Below are 27,400 nucleotides of genomic sequence, written 5' to 3' on the forward strand. Positions count from 1 at the left end.
AATAATACCAAGATACCATTTCTCATCGATGAGACTGTCAAAAATTAAAAAGTATGACAACACATTCTATTGGTGAGGCTGTGGTAAAACAGGCACTCTCATATGTTGCTAGTGGGAATGCAAATCAGGACAACCTTTCTGAAGGGAAATTTGGCAATAGCTAACACAACTACATATGCACTTACCTTTTGACCCAGCAATCCCATTACTAGGTATACAAACCTCCAACAATATGAAAATACATAAGCACAGAGTTATTTACTATGGCACTCTTTGCAACGGCAAAATAACCTAAATACACATACATAAGACAGGGGTTATTCTGCATATAACTTATAGTTGGCCCTCTGAATTCGCGGCTCCTCTGCATCCATGAATTCAACCAATCCTGAACCATGTAGTACTGTAGTATTTACTACTGAAAAATATGCAAGTGGACCCAGGTAGTTCAAGCCTGTGTTGTTCAAGGGTCAACTGTATTATGAATTATAATAAAGAATGAACTGACCTAGAAAGAGTTCCAGGATACACTGTTAAGTGAAAAGAGCAAAGTGGAAATGACTACATATGGTATGCTACTCTTCAATGAAAGAAAGGATATAAGAAAATAACCTATGTATCTGATCATTTGTGCAAAAGAGACAGAAAACATAAACCACAAACTGAAGAGATTTGTTACCTACTGGTAATGGAATGGGTGGAAAAAGGGTGGGAAGAAAGTGGGAATCAGAATATGGTAGTAAGAACCCAGGAGTGACACGTCACCGAGTATATCTTTTTTTTTGCGGTAGGCGGGCCTCTCACTGTTGGAGCCTCTCCCGTTGTGGAGCACAGGCTCCGGACGCACAGGCTCAGCGGCCATGGCTCACGGGCCTAGCCACTCCGCGGCATGTGGGATCTTCCCGGACTGGGGCACGAACCTGTGTCCCCTGCATCAGCAGGCAGACTGTCAACCACTGCGCCACCAGGGAAGCCCTCACTGAGTATATCTTTTTGAATATTTTTTACTCTTAGAATCAGTAATAAGAAAAAAAGAATTAAAAAAAATAAAAAACTGAAATGGGCATCAGTGAGAGGTGGGACAACTTCAAGTGGCCTAATATAGAAGTAATTGGAGTCTCTGAAGGAAAAGAGAACAGAAAAAATAATGGCCAAAAACTTTCCAAACTTGATGAAACTAAAAATCCAGATCCAAAAAGCTCAACAAAACCCAAGCATAGGAAATATGATCAAAATTACAGTGAGACATACCATAATCAAATTACTCAAAACCAGTAATGAAAGAGAAAATCATAAAAGCTACCAGAGGGAAAAATGACAAGTTACGTACAGAAGAATAAAGATAAAGATCAATGACTTTTCATCAGAAATAATGCAAGTGAGAAAGAGTGGAACATCTTTCAGGTACTGTAAGGAAAAAACTGTCAACCTAGAATTCTATACACAGCAAAAATACTTTCAAAAATGAAAGTGAAGGATTTCCTTGGTGGCATAGTGGTTAAGAATCTGCCTGCAAATGCAGGAGACACAGGTTCAACCCCTGGTCCGGCAAGATCCCACATGCCGCCGAGCAACTAAGTCCATGTGCCACAACTACTGAGCCTGTGCTCTACAGCCCGTGAGCCACAACTACTGAGGCCCAAGTGCCTAGAGCCCATGCTCCGTGACAAGAGAAGCCACCGCAATAAGAAGCCTGCACAGTGCAACGAAGAGTAGCCCCCACTTGCCACAACTAGAGAAAGCCTGCGTACAGCAAATAAAGACTCAATGCAGCCAAAAATAAATAATTAATTAATTAGAAAAAAACGAAAGTGAAATAAAATTTTTTTTCAGACATACAAAAGCTGGAAGAATTAATCATCAGAAGATTCACACTACAAAAAATGTTAAATGATATCCTTCGGGGCGAAGGAAATCATACCAAATGGATATCTGTGTCTACACAAAGAAATGAACAGCACCAGAAATTTTAACTACATGGGCAGATATGTAAGATTTTTGAATTATTTAAATCTTTAAAAAATACTGTTAAAGATTTTTAAAAGACAAAAAAGACAACTGTTTAAACAAAGATAACCCCAATATTGTGGGGTTTATAACATAATGTAAAAGTAAAATGCACAGCAACAAAGATCAACTCCAGTTCCAAAGGGCAGGAGTAGGGCCTGTCCTGGGTCACAGTGGAACACAGCAGAACTGAGGACGGGCAGTGCAAGCCCAAAGTAAGCTCAAGTGCAAGCTCAAGATCACTCTTTTGATCCTTCCTGTTGACTAGTTTTGGGGAATAGTTTGGGAACCAGTTTTGTGCCTTACTTACTTTATTTATTTATTTATTTAATTTATTTTTGGCTGCATCTGGTCTTAGTTGTGGCACGCGGGATGTTCGTTGAGGCATGCAGGATCTTTTGTTGCAGCGCGCGGGCTCTTTGCTGTGGTGCGCGGGCTTCTCTCCAGTTGTGGCCTGCAGATTTTCTCTTCTCTAGTTGTGGCGCGCAGTCCCCAGAGCACATGGGCTCTATAGTTTGCAGCACGCGGGCTCTAGTTGAGGCGTGCGAGCTCAGCAGTTGTGGTAAGTGGGCTTAGTTGTCCCACGGCATGTGGGATCTTAGTTCCCTGACCAAGAATCGAACCCATGTACCCTGCATTGGAAGGCGGATTCTTTACCACTGGACCACCAGGGAAGCCCCTGTGCCTTAGTTCTTGATTTACATACCTCAGTTTACTCATGGAGTGGGTCTTATCCTGAACCTAGTAACTTCACTACTGTTGTCTGCCTAGAAAGAAAGCTTGGCATTACCTAGAGGTTCGACTGACAAAGGTGTGCTATTCACACGTGGAGAATTATTCCTAGGCTTATTAACTGGTGCCCAACAGAATTCCTGGCTGACAGGGGCACCACCTCTGACAAATGAGTATCTTTCTTGTAGAGAAACTGGCACAGAAAAAAAAAAAACCTTCTTATATAGGGGTTGGCATGGGAGTTAAAAACTTCTTTATAGCATGCAACAAATCTTAAGGAAATGATAGCCAAATTCAGATTGGTAGTGCTCTATTCTGAGAACTTTTTTTTTTTTTTTTGCGGTACGCGGGCCTCTCACTGCTGTGGCCTCTCCCGTCGTGCAGCACAGGCTCCGGACGCACAGGCTCAGCGGCCATAGCTCACGGGCCCAGCAGGTCCGCGGAATGTGGGATCCTTCCGGACTGGGGCACGAACCCGTGTCCCCTGCATCCGCAGGCGGACTCTCAACCACTGCGCCACCAGGGAAGCCCTGAGAAAATTTTTAATAAAAATAAAAACAATAAATAAACTAGCCAACTTCTTCTTTCTCTTTAACCCTTCCTTTACATACCTCACCCGCCTGAGATTCAGACAATTCCAGCAAGAAGGGAATTTCTGTGTCAAAACTGGCGAAGAAGCTAGTCCACTGACGTTCAAAAGCCACCAAATCCTAGAAAGAAAATGAAAAGACAATGTGTTCATTCAAGGAGGTGCTTTAGAAAACCAGAATCATGAAACTGCATCTGATCTCAAAATACCAGACCGTTTAAATATGTTGTTTAAAAGGTAGTAGCAAACTACTGATACATGTTACCACATGGATGGACCTCAAAAACATTATGCCCAATGAAAGAGGCCATATATAAAAGACTACAGTATATGAAATACTCAGAAAAGACAAATCTAGAGACAGAAAGTAGATCAGTGGTTTGCTTAGGGCTGACAGTGGGAATGGAGGTTGACTGCAAGTGAGGACAAGGGAACTTTCTGGGTTGATGAAATGTTCTAAAATTCAAATTGTGGTGATAGTTGCACACCTCTGTAAACTTACTAAAAATCACCAAACTGTACACTTAAAATGGGTAAATTTTTTTTTAAATGGGTAAATTTTATGGTATATAAATTATATTCCAATAAAGCTGTTTTTTTTGTTTTTTTTGTTTTTTTTAAAAGGGCAGTAAATGGGCTTCCCTGGTGGCGCAGTGGTTGAGAGTCCGCTTGCCGATGCAGGGTACACGGGTTCGTGCCCCGGTCCGGGAAGATCCCACATGCCGCGGAGCGGCTGGGCCCGTGAGCCATGGCCGCTGAGCCTGCGCGTCCGGAGCCTGTGCTCCGCAACGGGAGAGGCCACAACAGTGAGAGGCCCGCATAACGGGGAAAAAAAAAAAAAAAAAAGGGCAGTAATGTCCTTTAAAAGCTGTTTTTAAAAAGGACAGTTAGCAACCCTTGTTGAAGAGGGAGTTATTTATGAGTCACCTAAAGCTATTTATGAGACACTACACCTAGTACCATAAGCTCACAGAGTGAAGCTTTGTTTAAGGACAAATTAGTTGACTTTAGTTAGAAGTTCAGTGGGGCCAGAGGTGGCCCAGAGCCCTTTCCTCCCTCATCCTCTCCTCCAAGTATGAGGAACTCTGCACCTTCCCAGCTGACTCTCCTCTACATACAGCCTGCCTCCCTCCCCCATCCCAGCTGCTTTTCAGCCTCCTCTCTGAACTCATTCCTGTTCCCAACCACTACACATTGCTTTGTGTTCCTGGCTTTTTTTTAAGGCATCATCAGTTAACCCAAAATATCAGCTATGACTTGCTTGATTGAGATACTCAAGTGACATCTTTGTCCTTATTTGGAAGTTGCTGTTAATTTGTACTCAAATTGGATAGTTCTCTTTACTGTCCATCTCACACTGTGTAAGTGTACATGACAAGCACCCAGCCTAGTGCCTTGCTTACAGCAGGCATCCTGTTTGCTGCACTAAAACTGGCTGTCTGGATCTATGCTCTTCCCTACTGTTCTCTTTAAGGATACACAAGTACTCATACCTATGAACTCTGTGTTAGACATGCAATGGTCCTAGGCATAAAGCATAATGGATCTCTGCTGGGAATACTTAGTGTAAACAACATTCTCAAGTGACTTCACTATTTGCTGCCTAGACAATCTATATTTTGTTTATTATATATATATATATTTATATACACCCACATGTATTACATTACATATATGTCAATATATGTCTAAAATTATTTTCAGTAATACGTAGGAGACAGTGCTGATATTGTTTTCTGAGTATGTTTTATATATAACATAGGATAAAAATCAGGTATATATGTGTGTACATATGTATGTATATACATGTGCATGTATATATAAGTATGTATATGTGTATACACACATACACACACACAAGGAGAGAAAAGGCGAGGGAGCAGGGAGAGAGAGAAGAGAATTTCCTAGTTTCGTCCACTGAAGAGATCTAGAAACAATGACCAAACCAGGAGCAAGGAGAATTTCTAGCACCCAGACTGTGGTGCTGAAATGTGATTTCCCACTCAAAGAAACCGTAACTTACTAGAGAAATGACCAATTCCAGGTCTGAGACAGGAAACGTACAAGATAAGCCTGGAATATCTTGTCACAGTATATAGCAGAGAAGTTATTGAGGACTATTAAGATTGTGTTAAAAGGATTTGTAACCAACTTGAAGTGAGACCACAGCCCAAAGATGGAACAATTTAGAGCATCGGTAAAGATGATAACTGCAATGGACAGAAACATATCAAACATATTTAAATCTATGAGTTCAAAATTAGATATATTTTAAAAAACTATTTTTTTTTTACTGGTTACTTTTGGAAAACGGTTGGGAACCAACCTTATTTTGAAAACTTCAAAAGCAAGAATTCAAGAATTCAAGCATTTAAAAGCAAGAATTCAAGCATTTATCTTGCTTTTCCTACATGAACGTCACGTAGGAAAGCAAGAATTCAAGCATTTATCTTGCTTTTCCTACATGAACGCCACCACTGCATAAACAATATTAGCAAGCTGAATATTTCTCTTTAGAGAATATAAATGAAGAAGGAATTATAGAATTGGAATACTACCATTTTGCAATAGTGAATTAAGACTAATTAATGAAGTAAAGATATGAAGATTGCATATCAATGGCTGTTCACAAAATAAAGAGAATCAATTAGATACACATACTTCTTGGTAAGGAACACAATACCCTCTATGAAGTAATCTTCCCTCTAAAAATCAACCCTGAAACTGATTAAACCTCTAGATTCAATTACTAATAATCAGGAAATACAGAAGACAGGGAAACTGTTAAACTACATCATGGGAATGCAATCAACAAAATCCCAGTAAGGGGCTTCCCTGGTGGCACGGGGGTTAAGAATCTGCCTGCCAAGGCAGAGGACACGGATTCGAGCCCTGGTTCTGGAAGATCCCAAATGTTGTGGAGCAACTAAGCCCGTGGGCCACAACTACTGAGCCTGCGCTCTACAGCCCACAAGCCACAGCTACTGATCCCGTGGGCCACAATTACTGAGGCCCGCGCACCTAGAGCCAGTGCTCCGCTACAAGAGAAGCCACCGCGATGAGAAGCCCATGCACCACAACAAAGAGTAGCTCTCACTTGCTGCAACTAAAGAAAGCCCGAGCGCAGCAAAGACCCAAAGCAGCCAAAAATAAAATAAATTAAAAAAAAAAATCCCAGCAAGGACAACCGTATGACAATGATCTGGTTTCTTCAACAGACAGTTAGCGAGGGATGGGTGGGAACAAAGAGAAGGAGGGGGAATCCATACATGAGAAGAAACCTAAAACACACACAAGCAGGCAAAGCTAAACTATGATTAGATTCAGAAAGACCTGTGCTGGAAACTTTGCTTTGCCTCTTACTGGCTGTGTGACCTCGGGCAAGGGAGCTAACCTCTCTGAGCCGCAAATGCCTTATGTGCATAATGGCGGGGGCTATTATTTACCTTACAGAGATATTATAGGAATTAAATGAAATAACCTGTAGAAAGTGCTTATTACCAGGTCTTACACACTAGGTGTCTGCAGTACTTGTCAATTTCTCTGCTTCTACTGTTGGCTAGCTGGAGTTGGCTAAGAACATCTGAGCCTCCACCTTGATTTCCTGGAACTTGTCTGCTCTACCTCTCAGACACCCATAATGCATATCACTGGCCTCAGGTAAGTCACATCTGAGGCTGTGCAACCCATTGTGGGTCTGTGCTTTCCTTGATTGGCTCTGTCCAATCCCTTGGGCTATACCAGAATGCTTCACTTTGTGAGGCTTAGGAAAACAAAAAGAACCAATATAGCTATTAGTACAGAATACACTTTATTCTGTTTTCCAATTCTATTTAGAAACAAACTCAAAAGTATGTTTCTATGTTAATGGCCTACATGGTGACACTCACCTTGGTTTGGGTCTACGATAAGAAGTAGAGTTATACAGTTGGGCAGTCACCATTTTCTGGCTATCTTCTACGGAAAAACACTGCATGCTTTGGGGGATACACAGAAAAGATAGGCACTTTGCTCCCAAAAAAGTTCCCTGAAGGAGGTGGATATGTCAGTACTAATTACAGAATAAGGTGGAATGAATCATTAAATACTGCCTTCAGCTCCATGCTATGACCAACAGTGACAAATCCTAACCACTAGACCATTGGGAATCCATGCTATGACTGAAATGGAAGATTTCACGTGTGTGTGTGTGTGTGTGTGTGTGTGTTTGTATTCAAATCTTCCTAATATCCTTGTGTACTTCTCTATGCCCACTTTATAGATGAGGAGACTGAGGTACTCAATGGTAAAGTGACCTAAGGATGCAATACTAACAACTAGCAAAAGTGAAAATATATCTAGGTAAGGGATACCCAGAGCCTGTGTGGTTTCCACTAGACACACTATTCTCCAATTTTTCCCCAGCACAAACAGTGCATTTGTGGAAATGGATACTGTGTATGGAGGTAGAATTGGTTCGTTGGATCTGATGATGAAGAAGAGAAAGTCTCTCTGCTCAGACTCCTGAAGGCCGAATCCAGAAGACAGGCCCAGATGGATATCAAAATCAGATAAGCAGCAGAAGTCTGCAAACCCCAAGAAACATGCCAGTGTGCCTTGGCCCTTGGCCACCAGGAAAGGACCCTGAACTTAAGACAGAACTCTTGCCCCTATGCTGGCATCCGGCAGTGTCTGATCTCAGGTGACTCAAAGGGGGAAAAGAAGCTTAATTTCAATATTTAAAAGTATTTTTAAGAATTACACGAGGTAGGACTTCCCTGGTGGTGCAGTGGTTAAGAATCCGCCTGCCAATGCAGGGGACACAGGTTTGAGCCCTGGTCCAGGAAGATCCCACATGCTGCGGAGCAGCTAAGCCCATGTCCCACAACTACTGAGCCTGCGCTCTAGAACCCGTGCACCACAACTACTGAGCCCACGTGCCACAACTACTGAAGCCCGTGCACCTAGAGCCTGTGCTTCACAACAAGAGAAGCCACTGCAATGAGAAGCCCGTGCACCACAATGAAGAGCCCCCGCTTGCTGCAACTAGAGAAAGCCCATGCACAGCAATGAAGACCCAACGCAGGGAGGGAGGGAGGGAGGGAGGAAGAAAAAGATTTAAAAGAAAAGAATTACATGATGTAATAAATACAAGAAAATGAAAATAAGTAAAATAGTAACAACCACCAGTGAGACTACCATCTTTAGTTTCTAAGACACTGAACACAAATTATTTTACAAAGATGGAAATACACTCTGCTTTTTACTTTTCTCACCAAACATATTTTGAACATCTTTCTAAATCAAATCTCAGAGCAGTATGCATTTTCTCTTTGCAGGATCTGACCAAGAAGCATGGAGCTGTAGGATCCCTGGCCATCAAAGAGCTGCCAGTAGTGACTGACCAGTAAAAATTAAGGCCTAGATGCTAATTCTGACTATAAGATTACCAGTCTTAGCAAAGAGAAAATACATGTAAACAGAAAAGTATCTGGATATTGAAGAGAAAAAGAGTTTTTAAAGAGAACTTTGGAGGCTATGAAGCAGCTAAGCAAGAGAAGAGAGAAGAAAAAAAAGTAGATTTTAAGAAGTAATATGGGTACAGATTGGCTCCCTTTTTAAAAATTTTTTATAGGCACAAGTAACGACTAGAATTGTATTTTAACTTCTTTTGGTTGTTGGATTTGAATTTTATTAACACTTGTAGACTCAACACAGAGATCCTGCACAAATTTATAGTCATTTTCATACATATTTATTTTACCCTACTTAGGGTTTACTGAGCTTCTTGATCTGTGGATTGATGTATTTTATTTCATCAATTTGGAAAGTTCTCAGACATTATCAACTTAAATTTCCAGCCCCATTTTCTCTCTATTCTCCCTTCTGGGACTCCAATGATCTACTATGCTAGATCATTTGACACTGGCAGATACTGGATGCTCTGTTCCACCCCTTTTGCTCTTTTTCTCTTTGTCCTTCAGTTTGGAAACTTCCTATTGACTTATCTTCAAGTTCACTGAACTTTTCTTCATTCGTGTCTAATCTGATAAATTAGCCAAACTAATAAATCCTCCATTTCTATACCATATATTTTTCATTTCTAGCATTTCCATTTGGTTCTTTTTATAGTTTTCAGGTCTCTGCTAAAATTCCTCAACTCTTCACACATGTTGTCCCATTTTCTTCCAGATTCTTTAGCATTTTTATCAGTTACTTAAACAGATCAAATTTTCTTGTTTCTTCTGGTCTTATAATTTTTAAAAAATCATATGCCAGACATTTTGTATAAAAGACCAGTAAAAACAGAGGTAAACAGTACCATTTATCTCTAGGAAAGGTCCACTAGATCCCTTTCTTTTGTTAGGCCACTAAAGCAGGGATCTAAGTCAACTTGATCTATAATTGATCAGGGTCTGCATTTTGTAGCATTTGTAGTTTGGTTTACTTCATCACTAAATTCAAGTATTTCGAGGGTGGGGTGTGAACTTTGATAAAGATTTTGCTCAGAGTACTGGGACAAGATTCTGGAAGTCTCTTTGCATTTTATAGCTGAGCCACCAGCTTGCGGAATCATGGACAATCTCTCCCTGCTTTACAAGCTGGCTACCACTTTTCTGGGTGGCTAACGAGTTCTCTTTGCTCTCTAGTCCCCTTGGCTCTGTCTGTGTAGAGAGATCCTTGCCTTGCTACCTCGCATCCAGCCTTAAGAGGGCAGCTGCTTATACTCTGTAAAGACCTGGAATGCCTCCAAATGACTGCTCTCAGCTCTCCTGCGCTAATCCAGGTTATAGCTGAGTGTCAAGTACCTCAGCGGGGATGGTTCTCAGTGCTCCTGCCTGGCTCCTAATCTTTGGCGGACTACCCTGAGCGCTTGTGAAGACCTATGGTTTAGAGTTCAGGGGTAGGTGCTGACTCACTCACATACAGCCATTAAAAGCGCTTTAAAAGGTCAACTGATTTTTTCTTATCTCTGTCTGTGATAGATTTCTCTTCCTCCTGCTGTTCTACTGGAAATGAGAACAGTGTCCTATGAAGGGCCCTACTTTTTTAGAAAACAGTTCTTTGAGGTTTCCTTGCATCTTCAGCTCTCTAATGATTTTACACTATTATTCTGTTGCATATTCAGATTGTTTTGGTTATTAGGGTGAGAATAATGGTCTCTTTTGACTTTCTATATCCCTAACTGGGAGTGGAAAACCATGGTCATTTTTATTTCTTATTTTGTGAACAGCCAATTCCGGTTGTCTCCTAGTTCCCCACTGTTGTATTTTTCTTATCAATTTGTAAGAGCTCTCCATAGTGTAGTGGGTATAAATGTGCTCAATCATATTTTGGTATAAGAAATATCACCTTACTTTATTCTTTCTAAATACCTGAGTCCTCCTCACTCTTCCTGTGAGATGGGAAGTCCACTATCAGACATTAAAAGGGCTTCCTTTCTACTTCTTCATGGTATCACTTAAGAATACCAAGCTCATTGGAAGTCAGAAAACCAGGAAATGGCCTGGTCTACAGCCCATGATGATTACCACTGTTGCTTCTTCAGTTGCATGATGTCACTGCTCTTCTAGGTGTAACTAAAGATGCTCTCCTGAGTGGTCCCATTCCATTGACTCCAGAGATGCTTGTGATGTTCTCAAAACTACAATGCTATGTCTAGCTTCCATGTGTGACCTGAAGCATCCTCACGTTCAGGGCACTGCATGCAAGTGGGGCATGGGTCCCAGATACTGTGCAGAAACTCCTAAACTACTTATCTCTCTTATTTGTCTGTGGTTAAATTTTATTTAACATTCTTACACTCTTTTTTCCTTTTTTTTTTTTTTTTCTTGTGGCCATGCCACGCAGCTTGCGGGATCTTAGTTCCCCAACCAGGAATTGAACCTGGGCCCTCAGCAGTAGAAGCATGGAGTCCTAGCCACTAGACCGCCAGGGAATTACCATCATTCTTACACTCTTAATGTTGTCATTTTTGCATTTTCACTTTTTCCCATAATTAGGCAAGCCATGGATTGATGATGATGATTAGGTCTTTTTAAAGAACAAAAAGTTCAGGTTTTAATTTTCTTTTATATTCCTATTTTATTAGAAATGTTTAACAGAATGGATGTTCAATTTCATCACATGCCTTTTCAGCATCTATGGAGTTATCATAAATGGTTCCAAGGAGAAAAATCAGTAGTGATTACACTAATAGATTTCCTGATATTAAACTAAATATTAAGCCCTTAATAAACTCTGCTTCATCACAGAATGTTCTTTTAATATGATACTGTTTGCTACCATTTTACTTAAAGTATAGGCATTAATATTTGTGAGACTGATGTGCAGTCTTCATTTTTTGAATTATTTTTGTTGGGTCTTGATTTCACAGCTCATTTCATTAAAAGGCTACATACAAGCTGTTCTTTTTCCATGCATATCCATCCATGACCCCTGAGAGACACTACTGAGCTGTTTAAACAAAGTACCTATACCTTAGTTTTGTTTGTTGCTCCTCATTGCAAATTGCTCTGCGCACTGTGAATTTTTTCTTCAAAGTTCAGATGAAAAATTAATGCCTGACCCTTTAATCCAGGAGTCAGTAAATTATGGCCTTTCCTTGGAACACAGACACACTCATTTGTTAAAGCACTGTCTATAATGGCATTGCTGAGTAGTTCGAACAGAGACACAGGGCCCACAAGGCCTAAAATGTTACTGTTTACCCCTTTACAGAAAAACGTTGCCAACCCCTGCCTAATCCTTGATTCTTTTAAGGCATACACCAACTTTTTAATCTTTTCATGCCAGAGAAAGAGTGCAAAAAGACACCCTCTTTATTGTTTTTCTAAAGTCCAGCCCAACGGAAAGAATGTCTTTAGGTCAAAACCTAAATCTTGGACCAGGCAGGCAGCCTTGGTCTCATCTCAGGTGAGGTTTCCTCAGAGTGGAAGAGGTCCCCTTCCACCCCCCAAGAAGTTTAAGATAATAATTGGGGGAGAAACTGTTCAATTCTTTGACTAAAGCAAACTAAAATATATCCTGCGTTTCTACAAGTTAAATATCATTAGTGGATAATTGAGCTGGTTGTAATATTTATAAGTTAAATACAGTATAGCTCCTTACTTCTGAAAGCAAAGTCTCCAGAGACATAGGATCCATCTTGCTGTAGACATTCCATAGATTCAAACTCACATCCTGCAACTGCAACACAAGGGGAAAAACATTGAAATAACTGAGTCAGTATCATTAGGATGATCAGAATTATTTCCTGACATTTAGAAATGACTATCTTGGTGAAAACTCAGTGATTAGAATAATAAATAAAAATTTTATATTATACTAGAACCTATACATATTAATAAATGTGTCCCATTCAAGGAAACTATCTGTTCAGAGACTTTGGTATATCTTCTGAATATCTTCAATGATGGGCATATATATATTTATATACATATACACACAAAAATATTTTGTCTTTGTTTAGAATAAAATTTTAATTAAAATAATACATTCCTATAGTTTTAAAAAATCAAATACTAGTCCTAAAGGCTTGTAATAAAAAAATTTTAATCCCAACTCCAACCTTTCACAAACCTCCACTAGTCTTAATCCTCAGAGGCAACCACTTTGAAGTCTTTTAACATTTTCTTTTTGGTAATTACCTCCATATTTTGATATAAGCTTCTATCACTATTTCTTGATTTATCAATTTAGAAATTAAATACTGACTTATGGCAAAGATGTAGCTCTGCTACGACTATCCCCATTCTCATACGTTTTCTCACATATACACCTTAACATTATCTAATATCATGACTTTTTTGGTTATACCAGTAGTTATTGTTTATAATATTAAGGATATATATATATAAATATATATATTAAAAATATATAAAATTTACTGCAGGCCAAGTGCATACCATACTCATATTTGCTTTCTTAAACAAATTTTGTTTTTCCAAGAGCTACCAACAGCTTCATTCTTTTCACTTGTGTAACTTAAAAACTCAATCCTAAAATTTTTTCTACCTTTCCCACTTAATTTGCTAGTATGCTTACACTAGGGTTTCTCAATAGCAACACTACTGTCATTTTGGGCCAGTTATTCCTTTGTTGTGAGGGGCTGCCCTGTGCATTGCCTTGTGCAAAATCCCTGACCTCTACTCACTAGATGCCTACAACCCATCTCCCAGCCCCGGACCAAGCAAATCAAAAGCATGTCCAAATATTGCCAAGTGACCTGGGGGGAGGGGGAAGAAGGGACAGCGATATCACCCCAATTGAGAACCACTGGCTTAAAGATATCAGATAATCTATCTTTGCTTTTTCTTCTTGCTTCATTCTGGTATGCCTGTTATGTAAGCTTGCTGTGCAACTGCAACTTTCACTATGAGACTTCTCTTTGCTATCATCCTGGTGCTCTCACATGATGGATCTGATTCCATGACTTAATTTGTCTCCTGTTCCTTGGTTAACTTGTTTGCTGGAGAACATCCTCCAACAGCTTTCTAAGAAAAGATTAATGGGAGGAAATTTTTTTCAGTTTTAAAATGTCTTTATTCTGTCCTTACGACTAATTTGGCAATCACTGATGCTCTTTCATTCTTCTGTATTCTTTAGTCTCTCTGTGCTTCATCTTGGATAGTTTCTACTGCTATGGCTTCAAATTCACTAATCTTTTCCTTGGCAGAGTCTAATTTAATGTTACTGCCATCCAGTATATTTTTTCATCTTAGATATTGCAATTTTCACTTCTAGAAGTTCAATCTGAGTCTTTTTTATATTTTCTGTTTCTGTTCAACACGTTCAGTCTTTCCTCTAGCTTCTTGAACATATGGAACAGTGAGAATAACTTTTAATGTCCTTGTCTGCTAATTCTAACATTTCTGTCAATGTTAGGTCAATTTTGATGGACTGATTACCTTATTATCAGTCATATTCCCACTTCTTTGTAAACTGATAATCTTTGGATGCCAGACACTGTGAATTTTACCTTGTTGGGTGCTAGATATTTTTGTATTCCTATAAATATTCTTGTGATTTGTTCTGGAATGCAGTTACTTGGAAACAGTTTGATCCTTTCAGTTCTTGCTTTTATAAATTGTTAGGAAGGTCCAGATTGGTGCTCAGACAAGGGCTGATTATTCCCCACAGGAGACAAAACCTTCCTGAGGACTCTATCCAATGCCCCTTGTGAATTATGCATTTTTTGAGTCAAACTGGTGGGAACAGGTACTATTCCCAGCTCTGAGCATGCATCAGACACTGTTCTGGAATACTTTCAGATATTTTTTTCTTCCTCCACTTTCAGTAGTTACATCACACATGAACACATAGATCAATAGGCTGTTGAACACTTGGGATGTGGGGGTGGGGAGAAAGAGGAATCTTGGCAGATCTTGGGAGTTCTGTTCCTCTTTAGTACTCTAGCCGTCTTGGTCTCACCAGACTCTCAGCTGCATCTACTCAGCTCAGGAAGTGCACTGGGATCGACCTGGGTACCCCCTTCCTGTGCCATGGCCTGGAAATTTTCTCAAAGTACAGTTGACCCTTGAATAAGGGGGTTTGGGGAGCTGACCCTCTGTGCAGTCGAAAATCCAAGTATAACTTATAGTCAGCCTTCTGTAAATGCAATTCTGCATCCATGGATTCCACCAACTGTGGATCGTGTAGTATTATAGTATTTACTACTGAAAAAAATCTGCATATAAGTGGACCTATGCAGTTCAAACTCCTGTTGTTTAAGGGTCAACTGTAGTAAGCTAGGACATTCATGGGGCTCACCTTGTTTATTTCTCTCTCTCAAGGCAATCACTATTCCTCATTGCCTGATGTCTAGTGTCTTGACAATCAATGCCTCACATGTTTTGTTTAATGTTTCTTTTGGTTGGGGAAGGAGAGAAATCAAGTTTCTGTTGTCTTATTGCATAAGACTTATTTTTTCTGATTTTTATGATATTCTTTAATCCTCAGTGTTCAAAAAAGGCATAGATAGATTTAAGGTTTTTCTACTCTCACTGATGCTTGCTAAAAGCTTTTATTTCTCTTTATCACTGGAAATGTTTACTCTTTTTTTTTTTAATTTCCTCCCTTCTGATATCTCTGTTCTATTTTTCTAGAACTCCTACTTAATGGTTATCAAACCTCATGGATAAGTTCTCTATTACTTTTAAGTTTTTTCTCATATTTTCTACCTCTTTTATTTCTAAACTTACATATTTTGAGATTTTCCTAACTTTACCTCCCAACTTCTCTGTTAATTTTATCAATTATCATTTTCCAGAGCTCATATTTTCCTTATATTCATTTATCACAAAATAACACTTATTCTAATAAGTCACCAAATCTTACATTTCTCTGGGCATCCTAAGGAGAGTTTTGTATCTTAACTTTTCCTCTATATCATAAATCATCTTTGGTCTTAATCAATCAGAGTTTTAAAAAAATCTTGATCTTTTTCTTTCAAGTTACAGTTATTTAATCAAATGTGTGGTGAGCTTCACTGCCTGTTTATATTTTCAAATGAAAAGGCTGATTGGACGCTTTCTGCTCTCAGCAGAGCTTGTCAACTACCAGGAAGTTTTATAGGGAGAGTAGACAGGCAGGAGGCAGTTATTATAGGATCTCTACTCCCTCATATTCTAAGTGTGAAAGTGTAGATAGAGAGCTTTACTCTCAGCCATCAAAAGCTACACTACCCAATGAGTTCTGTTTTGTTTTTCAGTTTCTATAGAGAAACCCCACCCATCCACTCACCTTGTTCCTTGTTTTTCCTAGTGGGAGGTGGCAGTTGGTAAATGTCCGGTTGTTTATCACTTGGGAGGTGGGGAGGACAACACAGACTACTACATAACCTTCAGTTAATTCATTTTTGATATCACCTATTTCCATTCTCTATCCTCCATTTTATTACCTTCTTCCTCACTGATTTAACATACTTGGCTCCTTCCTCTGTACTGTGGAACAGGTTTACAGGTGTGTCAACTGATTAGATTTTTGAGGTACTGAATTGATTTCTATTTTAAAAATTTATTTATTTATATTGAAGTATAGTTGATGTGCAAAATCATGTAAGTTGCAAGTGTACAATACAGTGATTCACAATTTTTAAAGCTTATACTGCGTTTATAGCTATAATAAAATATTGGCTATATTCCCTGTGCTGTACAATATATCCTTGTAGCTTATTTTATACATAATAGTTTGTACCTCTTATTCCCCTACCCCTAATATTGCTCCTCCCCACTTCCCTCTCCCCACTGGTAACGACTAGTTAGTTCTTTATATCTGTGAGTCTATCTCTTTTTCATTTTATTCACTAGTTTGTTGTATTTTTTTAGATTCCACATAAAATATATTTGTGTTTCTCTGACTTATTTCACTTAGCATACCATCCAAATCCATCCATGTTGTTGCAAATGGCAAGTTTTTATTCTTTTTTTATGGCTGAGCAGTATTCCATTGTATATATATACACCATATCTTCTTTATCCATTCATCTACTGATGAACACTTAGGTTGCGTCCATATATTGGCAACTGTAAATAATGTTGCTGAGAACACTGGGGTGCATGTATCTTGTTGAGTTAGAGTTTTGGGGTTTTTTTTTTTGAATGTATACCCAGGAGTGGAATTGCTGGGATATAAGATAGTTATATTTTCAGTTTTTTGAGGAATCTCCATACTGTTTTCCACAGTAGCTCTACCAATTTACATTTCCACCAACAGTGTATGATGGCTTCCCTTTTCTCCACATCCTTATCAACATTTGTGTTCTTTTCGATGACAGTCATTCTGACAAATGTGAGATGATATCTCATTGTGGTTTTGAGTTGCATTTCCCTGATGATAGTGATGTTGAGCATCTTTTCACATGCCTGTTGGCCATCTGCATGTCTTCTTTGGAGAAATGTCTGTTTAGGACTTCTGCCCATTTTTTGATTGGGTTGTTTTTTGGATGTGGAGTTGTATGAGCTTTTTATATATTCTGGATATTAATTCTTATCAGTTGTATCATTTGCAAATATCTTCTCCCATTCAGTAGGCTGTCTTCATTTTGTTGATGGTCTCCTTTGCTGTGCGAAAGCTTTTAAGTTTAATCAGGTCTGACTTGTTTATTTTTAATTTATTTAATTTGCATTAGGAGGCAGATCCAAAAAACTATTGCTACAATTTATGTCAGAGTGTTCTGCCTAGGTTTTCCTCTAGTTTTATGGTTTCCAGCCTTACACTTAGGTCTTTAATCCACTTTGAGTTTATTTTTGTATATGGTGTTAGACAATGTTCTAATTTCATTCTTTTACATGTAGCTGTCTAGTTTTCCCAGCACCACTTATTGGAGACTGTCTTCTCTCCATTGTATATTCTTGCCTCTTTTGTTGTAGATTAATTGACCATAAGTGCATGGGTTTATTGCTGGGCTCTCTATTCTGTTCCATTGATCTATGTGTCTGTGTGCCAGTACCATACTGCTGTTATTACTGCAGCTTTGTAGTATAGTCTAAAGTCAGGGACTGCGATTCCTCCAGCTCTGTCATTCTTCTTTCTCAAGACTGTTTTGGTTCTTTGGGGTCTTTTGTGTTTCCATACAAATTTTAAAATTATTTGCTCTAGTTCCATGAAAAATGCCATTGGTATTTTGATAGGGATTGAACCGAATCTGTAGATTGCCTCGGGTAGTATGGTCATTTTAACAATATTACTTCTTCCAATCCAAGACCACGGTATATATCTTTCCATTTGTGTCATCTTTAGTTTCTTTCATCAGTGTCATACAGTTTTCTGAGAATAGGTCTTTTAACTCTTTAGGCAGATTTATTCCTAGGTATTTTATTCTTTTTGATGCAATGGTAGATGGGATTGTTTCCTTAATTTCTCTTTGTGATAGTTCATTGTTAGTGTATAGAAATGCAACAGATTTCTGTATATTAATTTTATAACCTGCAACTTCACCAAATTCATTGATTAGCTCTAGCAGTTTTCTGGTAGTGTCTTTAGGATTTTCTATGTATAGTATTATGTCATCCACAAACAGTGAAAGCTTTACTTCTTCCTTTCCAATTTGGATTCCTTTTTTGTCATAAATTGCTTTTATTATGTTGAAGTATGCTCTCTCTATGCCCACTTTTTGGAGGGTTTTTAATCATAAATGGGTATTGAATTTTGCCTTTTCTGCATCTGTTGAGATGATCATATGGTTTTTAGTCTTCAACTTGTTAATGTGATGTATCACACTGATTGATCTGCAGATACTGCAAATTTCCATTGATAGATCCCACTTGATCATGATGTATGATCCTTTTAATGTGCTGTTGGATTCAGTTGATGATTTTGTTGATGGTTTTTGCATCTATGCTCATCAGTGATACTGGCCTGTTATTTTCTTTTTTTATGGTATCTTAGTCTGGTTTTGGTATCAGGTGATGTTGGCCTCAAAGAATGATTTTGGAAGTGTTCCTTCTCTGCAGTTTTCTGGAACAGTTTCAGAAGGACAGGTGTTAATTCTCCTCTAAATGTTTGGTAGAACTCACCTGTAAAGCCATCTGGTCCTGGACTATTGTTTTCTGGGAGTGCTTTTGTTTTGTTTTGTTTTTTGTTTGTTTTTGATTCAATTTTAGTACTGGTAATTGGTCTGTTCATATTTTTTATTTCTTCCTGGTTCAGTCTTGGGAGATTGTACCTTTTTAAGAATTGGTCCATTTCTTCTAGTTTGTCCATTTTATTGATGTATAGTTGCTCGTAGTGGTCTCTTATGATCCTTTGTATTCCTGTGGTGTCAGCTGTAACTTCTCCTTTTTCATTTCTGGTATTATTGATTTAGGCTCTCTCCCTTTCTTCTTTATGCGGCTGGCTAAAGACTCATCAATTTTATCTTTTCAGAGAACCAGCTTTTAGTTTCATCTATCTTTTCTATTTTTTTAAAAATCTCTATTTCATTTATTTCTGCCATCTTTATGACTTTTTCCCTTCCACTAACTTTGGGTTTTGTTTGTTCTTCTTTCTCTAGCTCCTTTAGGTGTAAGGTTAGGTTGTTTATTTGAGATTTTTCTTGTTTCCTAAGGTAAGCTTGTATTGCTATAAACTTCCCCCTTAGAACTGCTTTTGCTGTGTCCCATAGGTTTTGGATCATCATGTTTTCATTTTCATTTGTCTCTAGGTAATTTTTTATTTCCTTTTTGATTTCTTCAGTGATCCATTCATTGTTTAGTAGCATATTGTTAACCCTCCATGTGTTTTGTGGTTTTTGCAGTTTTTTTCCTTGTAGTTGGTTTCTAGTCAGTGTTGTGGTTGGAAAAGATGCTTGATATGATTTCAATTTTTAAAAGATTTACCAAGACTTGTTTTGTGGCCTAGTATGTGACCTATCCTGGACAATGTTCCATGGGCACTTGAAAAGAATGTGTATTCTGCTGCTTTTGGATTGAATGCTCTATATCAATTAAGTCTATTTGGTCTAATGTGTCATTTAAGGCCAGTGCTTCCTTACTGATTTTCTGTCTGGATGATCTGTCCATTGATGTAAACGGGGTGTTAAAGTCCTCTACTGTTATTGTGTTACTGTTGATTTCTCCCTTTATGCCCATTAATATTTGCTTTATGTATTTAGGTGCTCCTATGTTGGGTGCATATATATTTATAATTGTTATATCTTCTCCTTGGATTGATTCCTTGATTATTATATAGTGTCCTTCTTTGTCTCTTATAACAGCCTTTATTTTAGGATCTATTTTGTCTGATATAAGTATTGCTACCCTGGCTTTCTGTTAATTTCCATTTGCATGGAATACCTTTATCCATCCCCTCACTTTCAGTTTGTGTGTGTCTTTAGACCTGAAGTGAAGCCTCTTGTAGTCAGCATATACAAAGGTCTTGTTTTTGTATCCATTCAGCTACTCTGTGTCTTCTGATTGGAGCAGTCAGTCCATTTACATTTAAGGTAATTATTGATATATATGTTCTTATTGTCATTTTAATTGTTTTGGGGTTGCTTTTGTAGGTCCTTTTTCTTCTTTTGTTCTCTTGTGACTATCTTTAGTGTTCTGTTTGGATTTTTCTTTTTTGTGTACATCTATTACAGTCTTTTGGTTTGTGGTTACCATGAGGTTTTTATATAGCAATCTATATACATACTTGATTGTTTAAAGTTGTTGATCTCTTAATTTCAAATGCATTTTAACAATCCCACAGTTTGCACTCTCCTCCCCTCACTATGACTGTTTTTGATATCTGTTGGGAAAATTAATAAAGTAGTCTTGTTCAGGCTTCAGATGCAGAAGCAGGCCTCTGACTGACCCGTGACCCAGCCTGGACTGCACGCTTGCTTGCACACCTAACAATGCTGCTAGCAAGGCAAGCAGCACTCACAATAAGAAAGGGAGTGGGTCTTGGAATTTCTTGAGCCCCGGGGACCTGGCCAGTACCCTGGGGTCTGGAAAATCTTGTGACCCACATGGTGAAACAAACAGCATTGCTAAAGTAAATCCAGAGCTGCATTTTGGCATGCAAACTGATATCAGTTTGTGGCCTGGAATTACAAATGGAAGCCCCTGGAACTCTGATCTGAAGTCTCACCCATGGGGTGGAGGCACCGCCCAGGACCCTTCCCAACTGGGGCTCCAGACTGGTGTTACTCAGGACTTCCCAGCTGCTGTTTGGATCTGGAAGTAGGCGTTGGCCCAATTCCGTGATGTATATATACCGTGTTATGTTTCTCTAATATTCTTATTCCTTTCCTTCTAATGATTGTATATTAAAATTAAGCTAAATCATCTTTCATTAAAGGATTAAAGCTGTTTATTTGTGTGAAACAAGTGGTTATTTTGCCAGCGAATCCAACAAACTTTAAAACAGAAAGCAGGCTTTCGGCAAAACACCACCACATTTTACATCTAATTCTTCTGTGTATCCCTTAAGTGCTTATTGTGTATACTTGTGGATATTGTGGATTTTACTACTTTTGCCTTTTCACCTTTCTACTAGGTTTGTGCATGGATGATTTCCTATCTTTACTGTATGTTCTCCTTACTGATGAGCTTTTTCATTTCATAATTTTCATGTTTCTAGTTGTGGCCTTTTCTTTTTCACCTAGAGAAGTTCCTTTAACATTGGTTATAAAGCTGGTTTGGTGGTGAACTCTTTCAGCTTTTGCTTGTCTATAAAGCTTTTGCTCTCATCAACAAATATGCATGAAAGCCTTACTGAGTAGTGCATTTGTGCTTGTAGGTTTTTCCCTTTTGTCACTTTAAATTTATCATGGTACTCCCTTCTGGCCTGCAGAGTTTCTGCTGAAAAATCAGCTCACAGCCTTATGGGAGTTCCCTTGTATGTTATTTGTTCCTTTTGTCTTGCCTCTTTTAATATTCTCTCTTTAATTTTTGCCATTTTAATTATAACGTGTCTTGGTGTGTTCCTCTTTGGGTTAATCCTGTATGGGACTCTGCATTTCCTGGATGTGAATAACTGTAACCTATTCCAGATTAGGGAAGTTTTCAGCTATTATGTCTTCAAGTATGTTCTTAGCACCTTTCTCTCTTCTCCTTCTAAGACCCCTATAATGCAAATATTAGTGCGCTTGATGTTGTCCCAGAGGTCTCTTACACTGTCCTCATTTCATTCTTTTTTCTGTTCAGCATCAGTGATTTCCACTACTTTGTCTTCCAGCTCACTGATTCATTCTTCTGTATCATTTAATATACTGATGATTCCTTCTAATGTATTTTTCATTTCCGTTACTGTATTCTTCATCTCTAGCTGTTCTTTATATTTTCAAACTCTTTGTTAAAAACTTCTAATTTCTCGCTCTGTGCATCCATTCTTCACCCACATTCTTTTTTTTTTTTTTAACTTATTTTTTTGGTTGTGTTGGGTCTTCGTTGCCGCACATGGGCTTTCTTTAGTTGTGGCGAGTGGGGGCTACTCTTCGTTGCGGTGCGCAGGCTTCTCATTGTGGTGGCTTCTCTTGTTGAGGAGCATGGGCTCTAGGTGCGTGGGCTTCAGCAGTTGTGGCACGCGGGCTTCAGTAGTTGTGGCTCGCGGGCTCTAGAGCACAGGCTCAGTAGCTGTGGCCCATGGGCTTAGATGCTCCGCAGCATATGGGATCTTCCTGGACCGGGGATCGAACCCGTGTCCCCTGCATTGGCAGGAGGATTCTTAACCACTGAGCCACCAGGGAAGCCCCACCCACATTCTTTGGTCATCTTTATGATCACCACCCTGCACTCTTTCTTGGGAAGATTGCCTTTTTCACTTAATTCATCTTCTGGGGTTTTATCTAATTCCCTTGACTGGAACATGTTCCTCTGTCCCCTCATTTTGTCTAAGTTGCTGTTTGGATTTTTATTTATCTGGTAGGTTAATTATGTTTCCCAACTTTGGAGAAGTGGTCTTCTGTAGGAGACATCCTATGCATCCCGGCAGTGCACCCCCCCTTGTCACCCAAGCTATATGCTCTAGGGGTTCTCCCATGAGGGCTGTGTGGGTCCTTCTCTTATAGAGGGCTATTTGCGTGATGTGGTAGGCTTTGTTGGCGCCTGGTCCAGTTGGTTGCCAGGCCCTGCCTTGTGCAGAGGCTGCCGGCTGCTGGTTGGTGGGGCTGGAAAACCTCAGGGAGCCCCAGGACTAGTGCTGGCTCACTGGTAGGCAGAGTCAGGGTCCAGAAGACTCCAGGGTTGTTGCCTGTCCACTGGTGGGTGAAGCCAGGTCCTGGAGTTAGTACCAGACTACTGGCAGGCAGACCTGGGTCTTGGAGTCTGGTTTCTAGGCCTAGGGATCCCAGAGCTGGTGTCAGAGCACTGGTGTGTGTGTGTGTGTGTGTGTGTGTGTGTGTGTGTGTGTGTGTGTGTGTGTGTGTGTGTGTGTGTGTGTGTGTGTGTGTGTGTGTGTGTGTGTGTGTGTGTGTGTGTGTGTGTGTGTGTGTGTGTGTGTGTGTGTGTGTGTGTGTGTGTGTGTGTGTGTCCTGACACAGTTGGGTTTGGGGTCCAGGGTGTCCTGAAGCTTGTATTTGGCTGCTAGTGGGCAGGGGGCCAGGGCCAAAGTGGTCTCAGGGCAGGGTCTGGCCTGCTTTGGGCAGGCTGGATTCACAGGCTGTGGGAGTCTGGTTTTCTTGCAGCTAGTGTCTGCCCCTTGGTTGGTGAGACTGGTCCAAAGGCCGCAGCAGGCTTCTGGGAGGGCAGGGCTGGGGCCCAGAGGATTCTGGGACTGGTGCCTTCCCACAGGTAGGTGGGGCTGGGTCCTGAGCCTCTGGTGGGCAGGGCCATGTCTAAAGGCAGCTGTGGGTTCAGGAAGTCTTCAGGCAGCCAGCCTGCTGATGGGTGGGGCTGTTCCCCTGCCTAGTTAGTTTGGCCTGAGGCATCCCAGCACTGGCCCCTACAGGCTACTGAAGCCAGGTCTTGGTGCTAATGAGCTAGAGGGAGGATTCCACAATGGCGACCACTAGCATCAATGTCCACGTGATAGAAGGGAGCTCCCAAGGAATGGCTGCCATCAGCGTCTATGTCCCCAGGGGGAGCTGCAGTTGCCTCTTGCCTCTCTGGGAGACTCCCCAAGACCAGCAGGTAAGCCTGGCCCGGGGTCCTATCAAATTACTGCTTTCGCCCTGAGTCCCAGGGCGTGTGATATTTTGTGCACGCCCTTTAAGAATGAAGTCTCTGTTTCCCCCAGTCCTGTGGGACTCCTGATATTAAGCCCTGCTGGCCTTAAAAGTCAAATGCTCTGGGAGCTCAGTTTCCCAGTGCAGGGCCCTCAGGCTGGGGAGCCTGATGTGGGGCTCAGAACTCTCACTGCTGTGGGAGAACCTCTGCAATGTAATTATCCTCCAGTTGTGGGTCACCCACCTGGGGGAAAAGGACCTGACTATATTGCAAGTCTGCCCTTCCTACCTGTCTTGTTGTGGTTCGTTCCTTATGTCTTTAGTTGTAGAAGGTCTTTTCTGGTAGGTTGTGGTCTTTTTTCATCGATGGTTGCTCTGCAAATAATTCTGATTTTGGTGTGCTTGTGACAGAAAGGTGGGCTCAGGGTCTTTCTACTCTGCCATTTGGCCAATCTCCCTGATTTCTATTTTGAAATTCAAATCTTAATTCTACTAATGAATTTGGAGACATAACAATATTTCCTCATGTCATCCACCTCCCTTTTTAATTCTGCTTGCTCTACCTATCTCATTTCTCTTTTTACAAACTGCATTCTTAAAAAGTACAAAGAGATATTTTTCTCAATTTTTATTTTATTTCCTGGAGAAAATATTTTTTAAAAGCATGCCAATCTATCCCTGCATCTACTATGCTATGGTCTCTTTCTTACCTTTTGAATTTTTTCATAGGGTTTATCCTACCTTTCAGTGCAAAAATCTTATGTTTGTCCATAAAAAGGTGAATGAATGTTTACTCTGTAGTTATTCTCATTATTCAGAGAATTATTTTAGAATCCTCCCCTTGGGGAGCTAGTTAATGTAAATTTACATTACCAGGTCATACAGTTCCAGCAGCTGGAGAGTAAGAAGGAAGTTGGAGGCAGGGAAAGCCCTAGCAGAGGAACTTCCCCGTACTGCTTCCAGGAAGAAAGAGTTCCCTATATCCATAACTTAGTTTGGCTCAGCCTAAATACCAAGTAAATGCTATGTGGGTCTGGCTTCCTTTCTCATGCTGGCACCTACCACATCAGGGATGAAAACATCCTCTGAATTAAGGATTTTCTTCTGGGTATGAGCATGTAATAAAAAAGTAGTTTGAAAAATTAAGTTGTAAGTATCCGTAGTTCTCCTCCTAGCTTTCAAAGAAGGCAAGAACTTTTCTGGCTCAGGCAGTTATCAGGCCTTTAATATGTGAATCAGAGAGAAGTACAGTATAATGGCAGAGCTGATCAGTAGGCCAAACTACTCCATACCTTAAACGACCAGGAAGGACAGGGTAAGGAAGAGAAGTGAGGTCAAGGGAAATGAGATGGAGACGAAAGGAAAGTATCTGAGAGAATGAAAATTAGTGGCTACAGAGAAGGGCAGGATCTGAAGAAAGGGATCTTGAGAGAAGACTTATAGTAATAACTCTTACAATATGATGTGTGCTGTTTCCTCCTCACTGCCCATCCCATCCCCTAAAAACACCACCCTACAGGAAAAATCTACATTGCCTGGATTTGACTTCATGGTATGATGCACCTTAAGGCAGAAGCCAGAGGTCTGCCCCATTTGAGCTGCATGAATTGTATAGCCTCCTAGTGCACTGCTTTCTAATTCTAATCTAGTGGCAGTCCAGGGGTTAGGAGCACAGGCTCTGAAGCCAGACTCTCTTGACTGGGCCCTAGCCCTGCCACTCACAGGCTACTAGCTCTGTGACTTAGAGAAATTCATTTAAACTTTCCATAAAACAGGGATGGTAATAGTACCTACTTCAGAGGGTTATTGTAAGAATTAAAGTTAATTCATGCAAAATGCTTAGAACAGTGCCTGGAGTATGCGAGACAGTATAAATGCCTAGTTTATACAATTAATTAAAAATAAACATTATCATTATCACTAAAAATTTTAAGCTTCCTCTCTACCTCCTATGGCTTGCCTCCTTTCAAGCCCCTCTTCTTCTAAATTAGAGGGCATTAGGTGCTATCAGGGGCAGCTCCCACAGCCTTGTTGATGTTCTGCTACCTGTGGTCAATGTGAGAAAACTGGTTTGGAGCAAGAAGAGTAGGGCTGATGTGGTGTGTGTCTCTTCATCCCTACAGCCCACGTTCCTCTACATTACAGGGTTTGCCAGGTGAGCCTCCGAACATTTCTTAGGGACACTGCTACTTCTCAGAAGGGGGTAGGACTTAGCCCTGGGTCTTGCTTCCAAAGGTCTCACTTACTTCTATCCCTAAGAGTATGTCCCCATTTCTAGCATGTCAATGTTCCCTCTCCCTGGTTTCCTGTACTGGGGGCAGGTCATTTCAGTGTGGATCCTATGGAGGCAGGTGGATACCAGGTCATCCTCCCTAATATGTACCCTGGATGATCCCCTCTCCCAGTCTCATTCATTAATTCACTTAACAAATATTTATTTGTCATCTAGATGCAAAGAATACTGAAATAAAAGATACTGTTCTTACCATAAAATCTAACCCTTTTATTCCTCTAGTACACAGTACTTATACAAAATTCTCATTGCTCCTTTCATTGCTCTTGAACAGTTAAATTATACGAACTTCTGAGCTACAAACAACAAGAATGCTTTTGTTCTCAAGGAGCTTCTAATCCAGAGATCAGGGGTGGGTGAATGGGTGAGTGGGTGTGACAAATATGGGTGACATAGGAGTCAGCCTAGGGTGCTACAGTGAACTTAGAATGGGGAAAGGAGAGGAAGGAGGACAGAGAGGAACTCCAAGAATAAAGGGCACAGGAGCTCAGTTTGGGGACTAGCCTTAAATAGCAACTATTTTCCATTTCAAGTCTTTTAACTTGCTCCATGCCCTTTGGAGTCACTGCCAGCTTTTCAGAGTGTTATACACCTACATTGTGGGCCTTCATAAAAACAGCCCAGTGGTAGACAAAAACCAGGCACACTGCTTTTCATACATACCTCGTATTTCATGGTAAAAAATCCATCCCCTCCAATGCCCTCAAGTGCAAAGGCCTGTACAATTGGCCATTTCTCCACTACAAACATATCAAATATCTGCAAGTGACCTAGAGGAATCAAGTACAACATGTATCAAATACCGTCCTGGATATAGCAGTCTAAACCTGATCTAATGTGGTCATTAGACATCATTTCTCACAAGTTCACCACAGCCTCATCAAGCAAAATAAAACTGAAACAGATACACAAACAAGTTACAAAAATTCAGATTTCTCTACAGTATTTTTTCATATTCTGGTTTCCTAACTAAGTAAATAAATAAATAGTGGCCTACTACATCTGACTTGTATCACTAAGTGGATATATTTATTAATAGACAAATTTATTAAAACTTGGCTCCTTTCCCTTAAGAAACACAGCTAACCAACTTCCTCAAGGGAAAAATACCAAATCAAAATTTTTCTTTTCTTATAACAACAAGCTTCAATGTGCAAAGTTTTTTTTTTTTTTTTTTTTTTTTTTTATAAATAAGATACAAGCACTGCTAAGCTTGTTCATTTTT

General features: G+C 39.9%; 1 protein-coding gene across 1 annotated transcript in view; it reads right to left on the minus strand.

Moving 5' to 3' along the window:
• DNAAF9 (dynein axonemal assembly factor 9) overlaps positions 1-27,400 on the minus strand; it is a 148,538-nt gene that overhangs the window by 86,219 nt on the left and 34,919 nt on the right. The window contains exons 6-8 of the mRNA XM_060123316.1: positions 26,839-26,945; positions 12,419-12,496; positions 3,351-3,449 (exon numbers count right to left, since the gene is read on the minus strand). Coding sequence (XP_059979299.1) covers positions 3,351-3,449; positions 12,419-12,496; positions 26,839-26,945 — 284 coding nt within the window. The remainder of the gene's footprint in view (positions 1-3,350; positions 3,450-12,418; positions 12,497-26,838; positions 26,946-27,400) is intronic.

Source organism: Lagenorhynchus albirostris, chromosome 15 (genome assembly GCF_949774975.1).
Source record: "Lagenorhynchus albirostris chromosome 15, mLagAlb1.1, whole genome shotgun sequence".
Lineage (NCBI taxonomy): Eukaryota > Metazoa > Chordata > Mammalia > Artiodactyla > Delphinidae > Lagenorhynchus > Lagenorhynchus albirostris.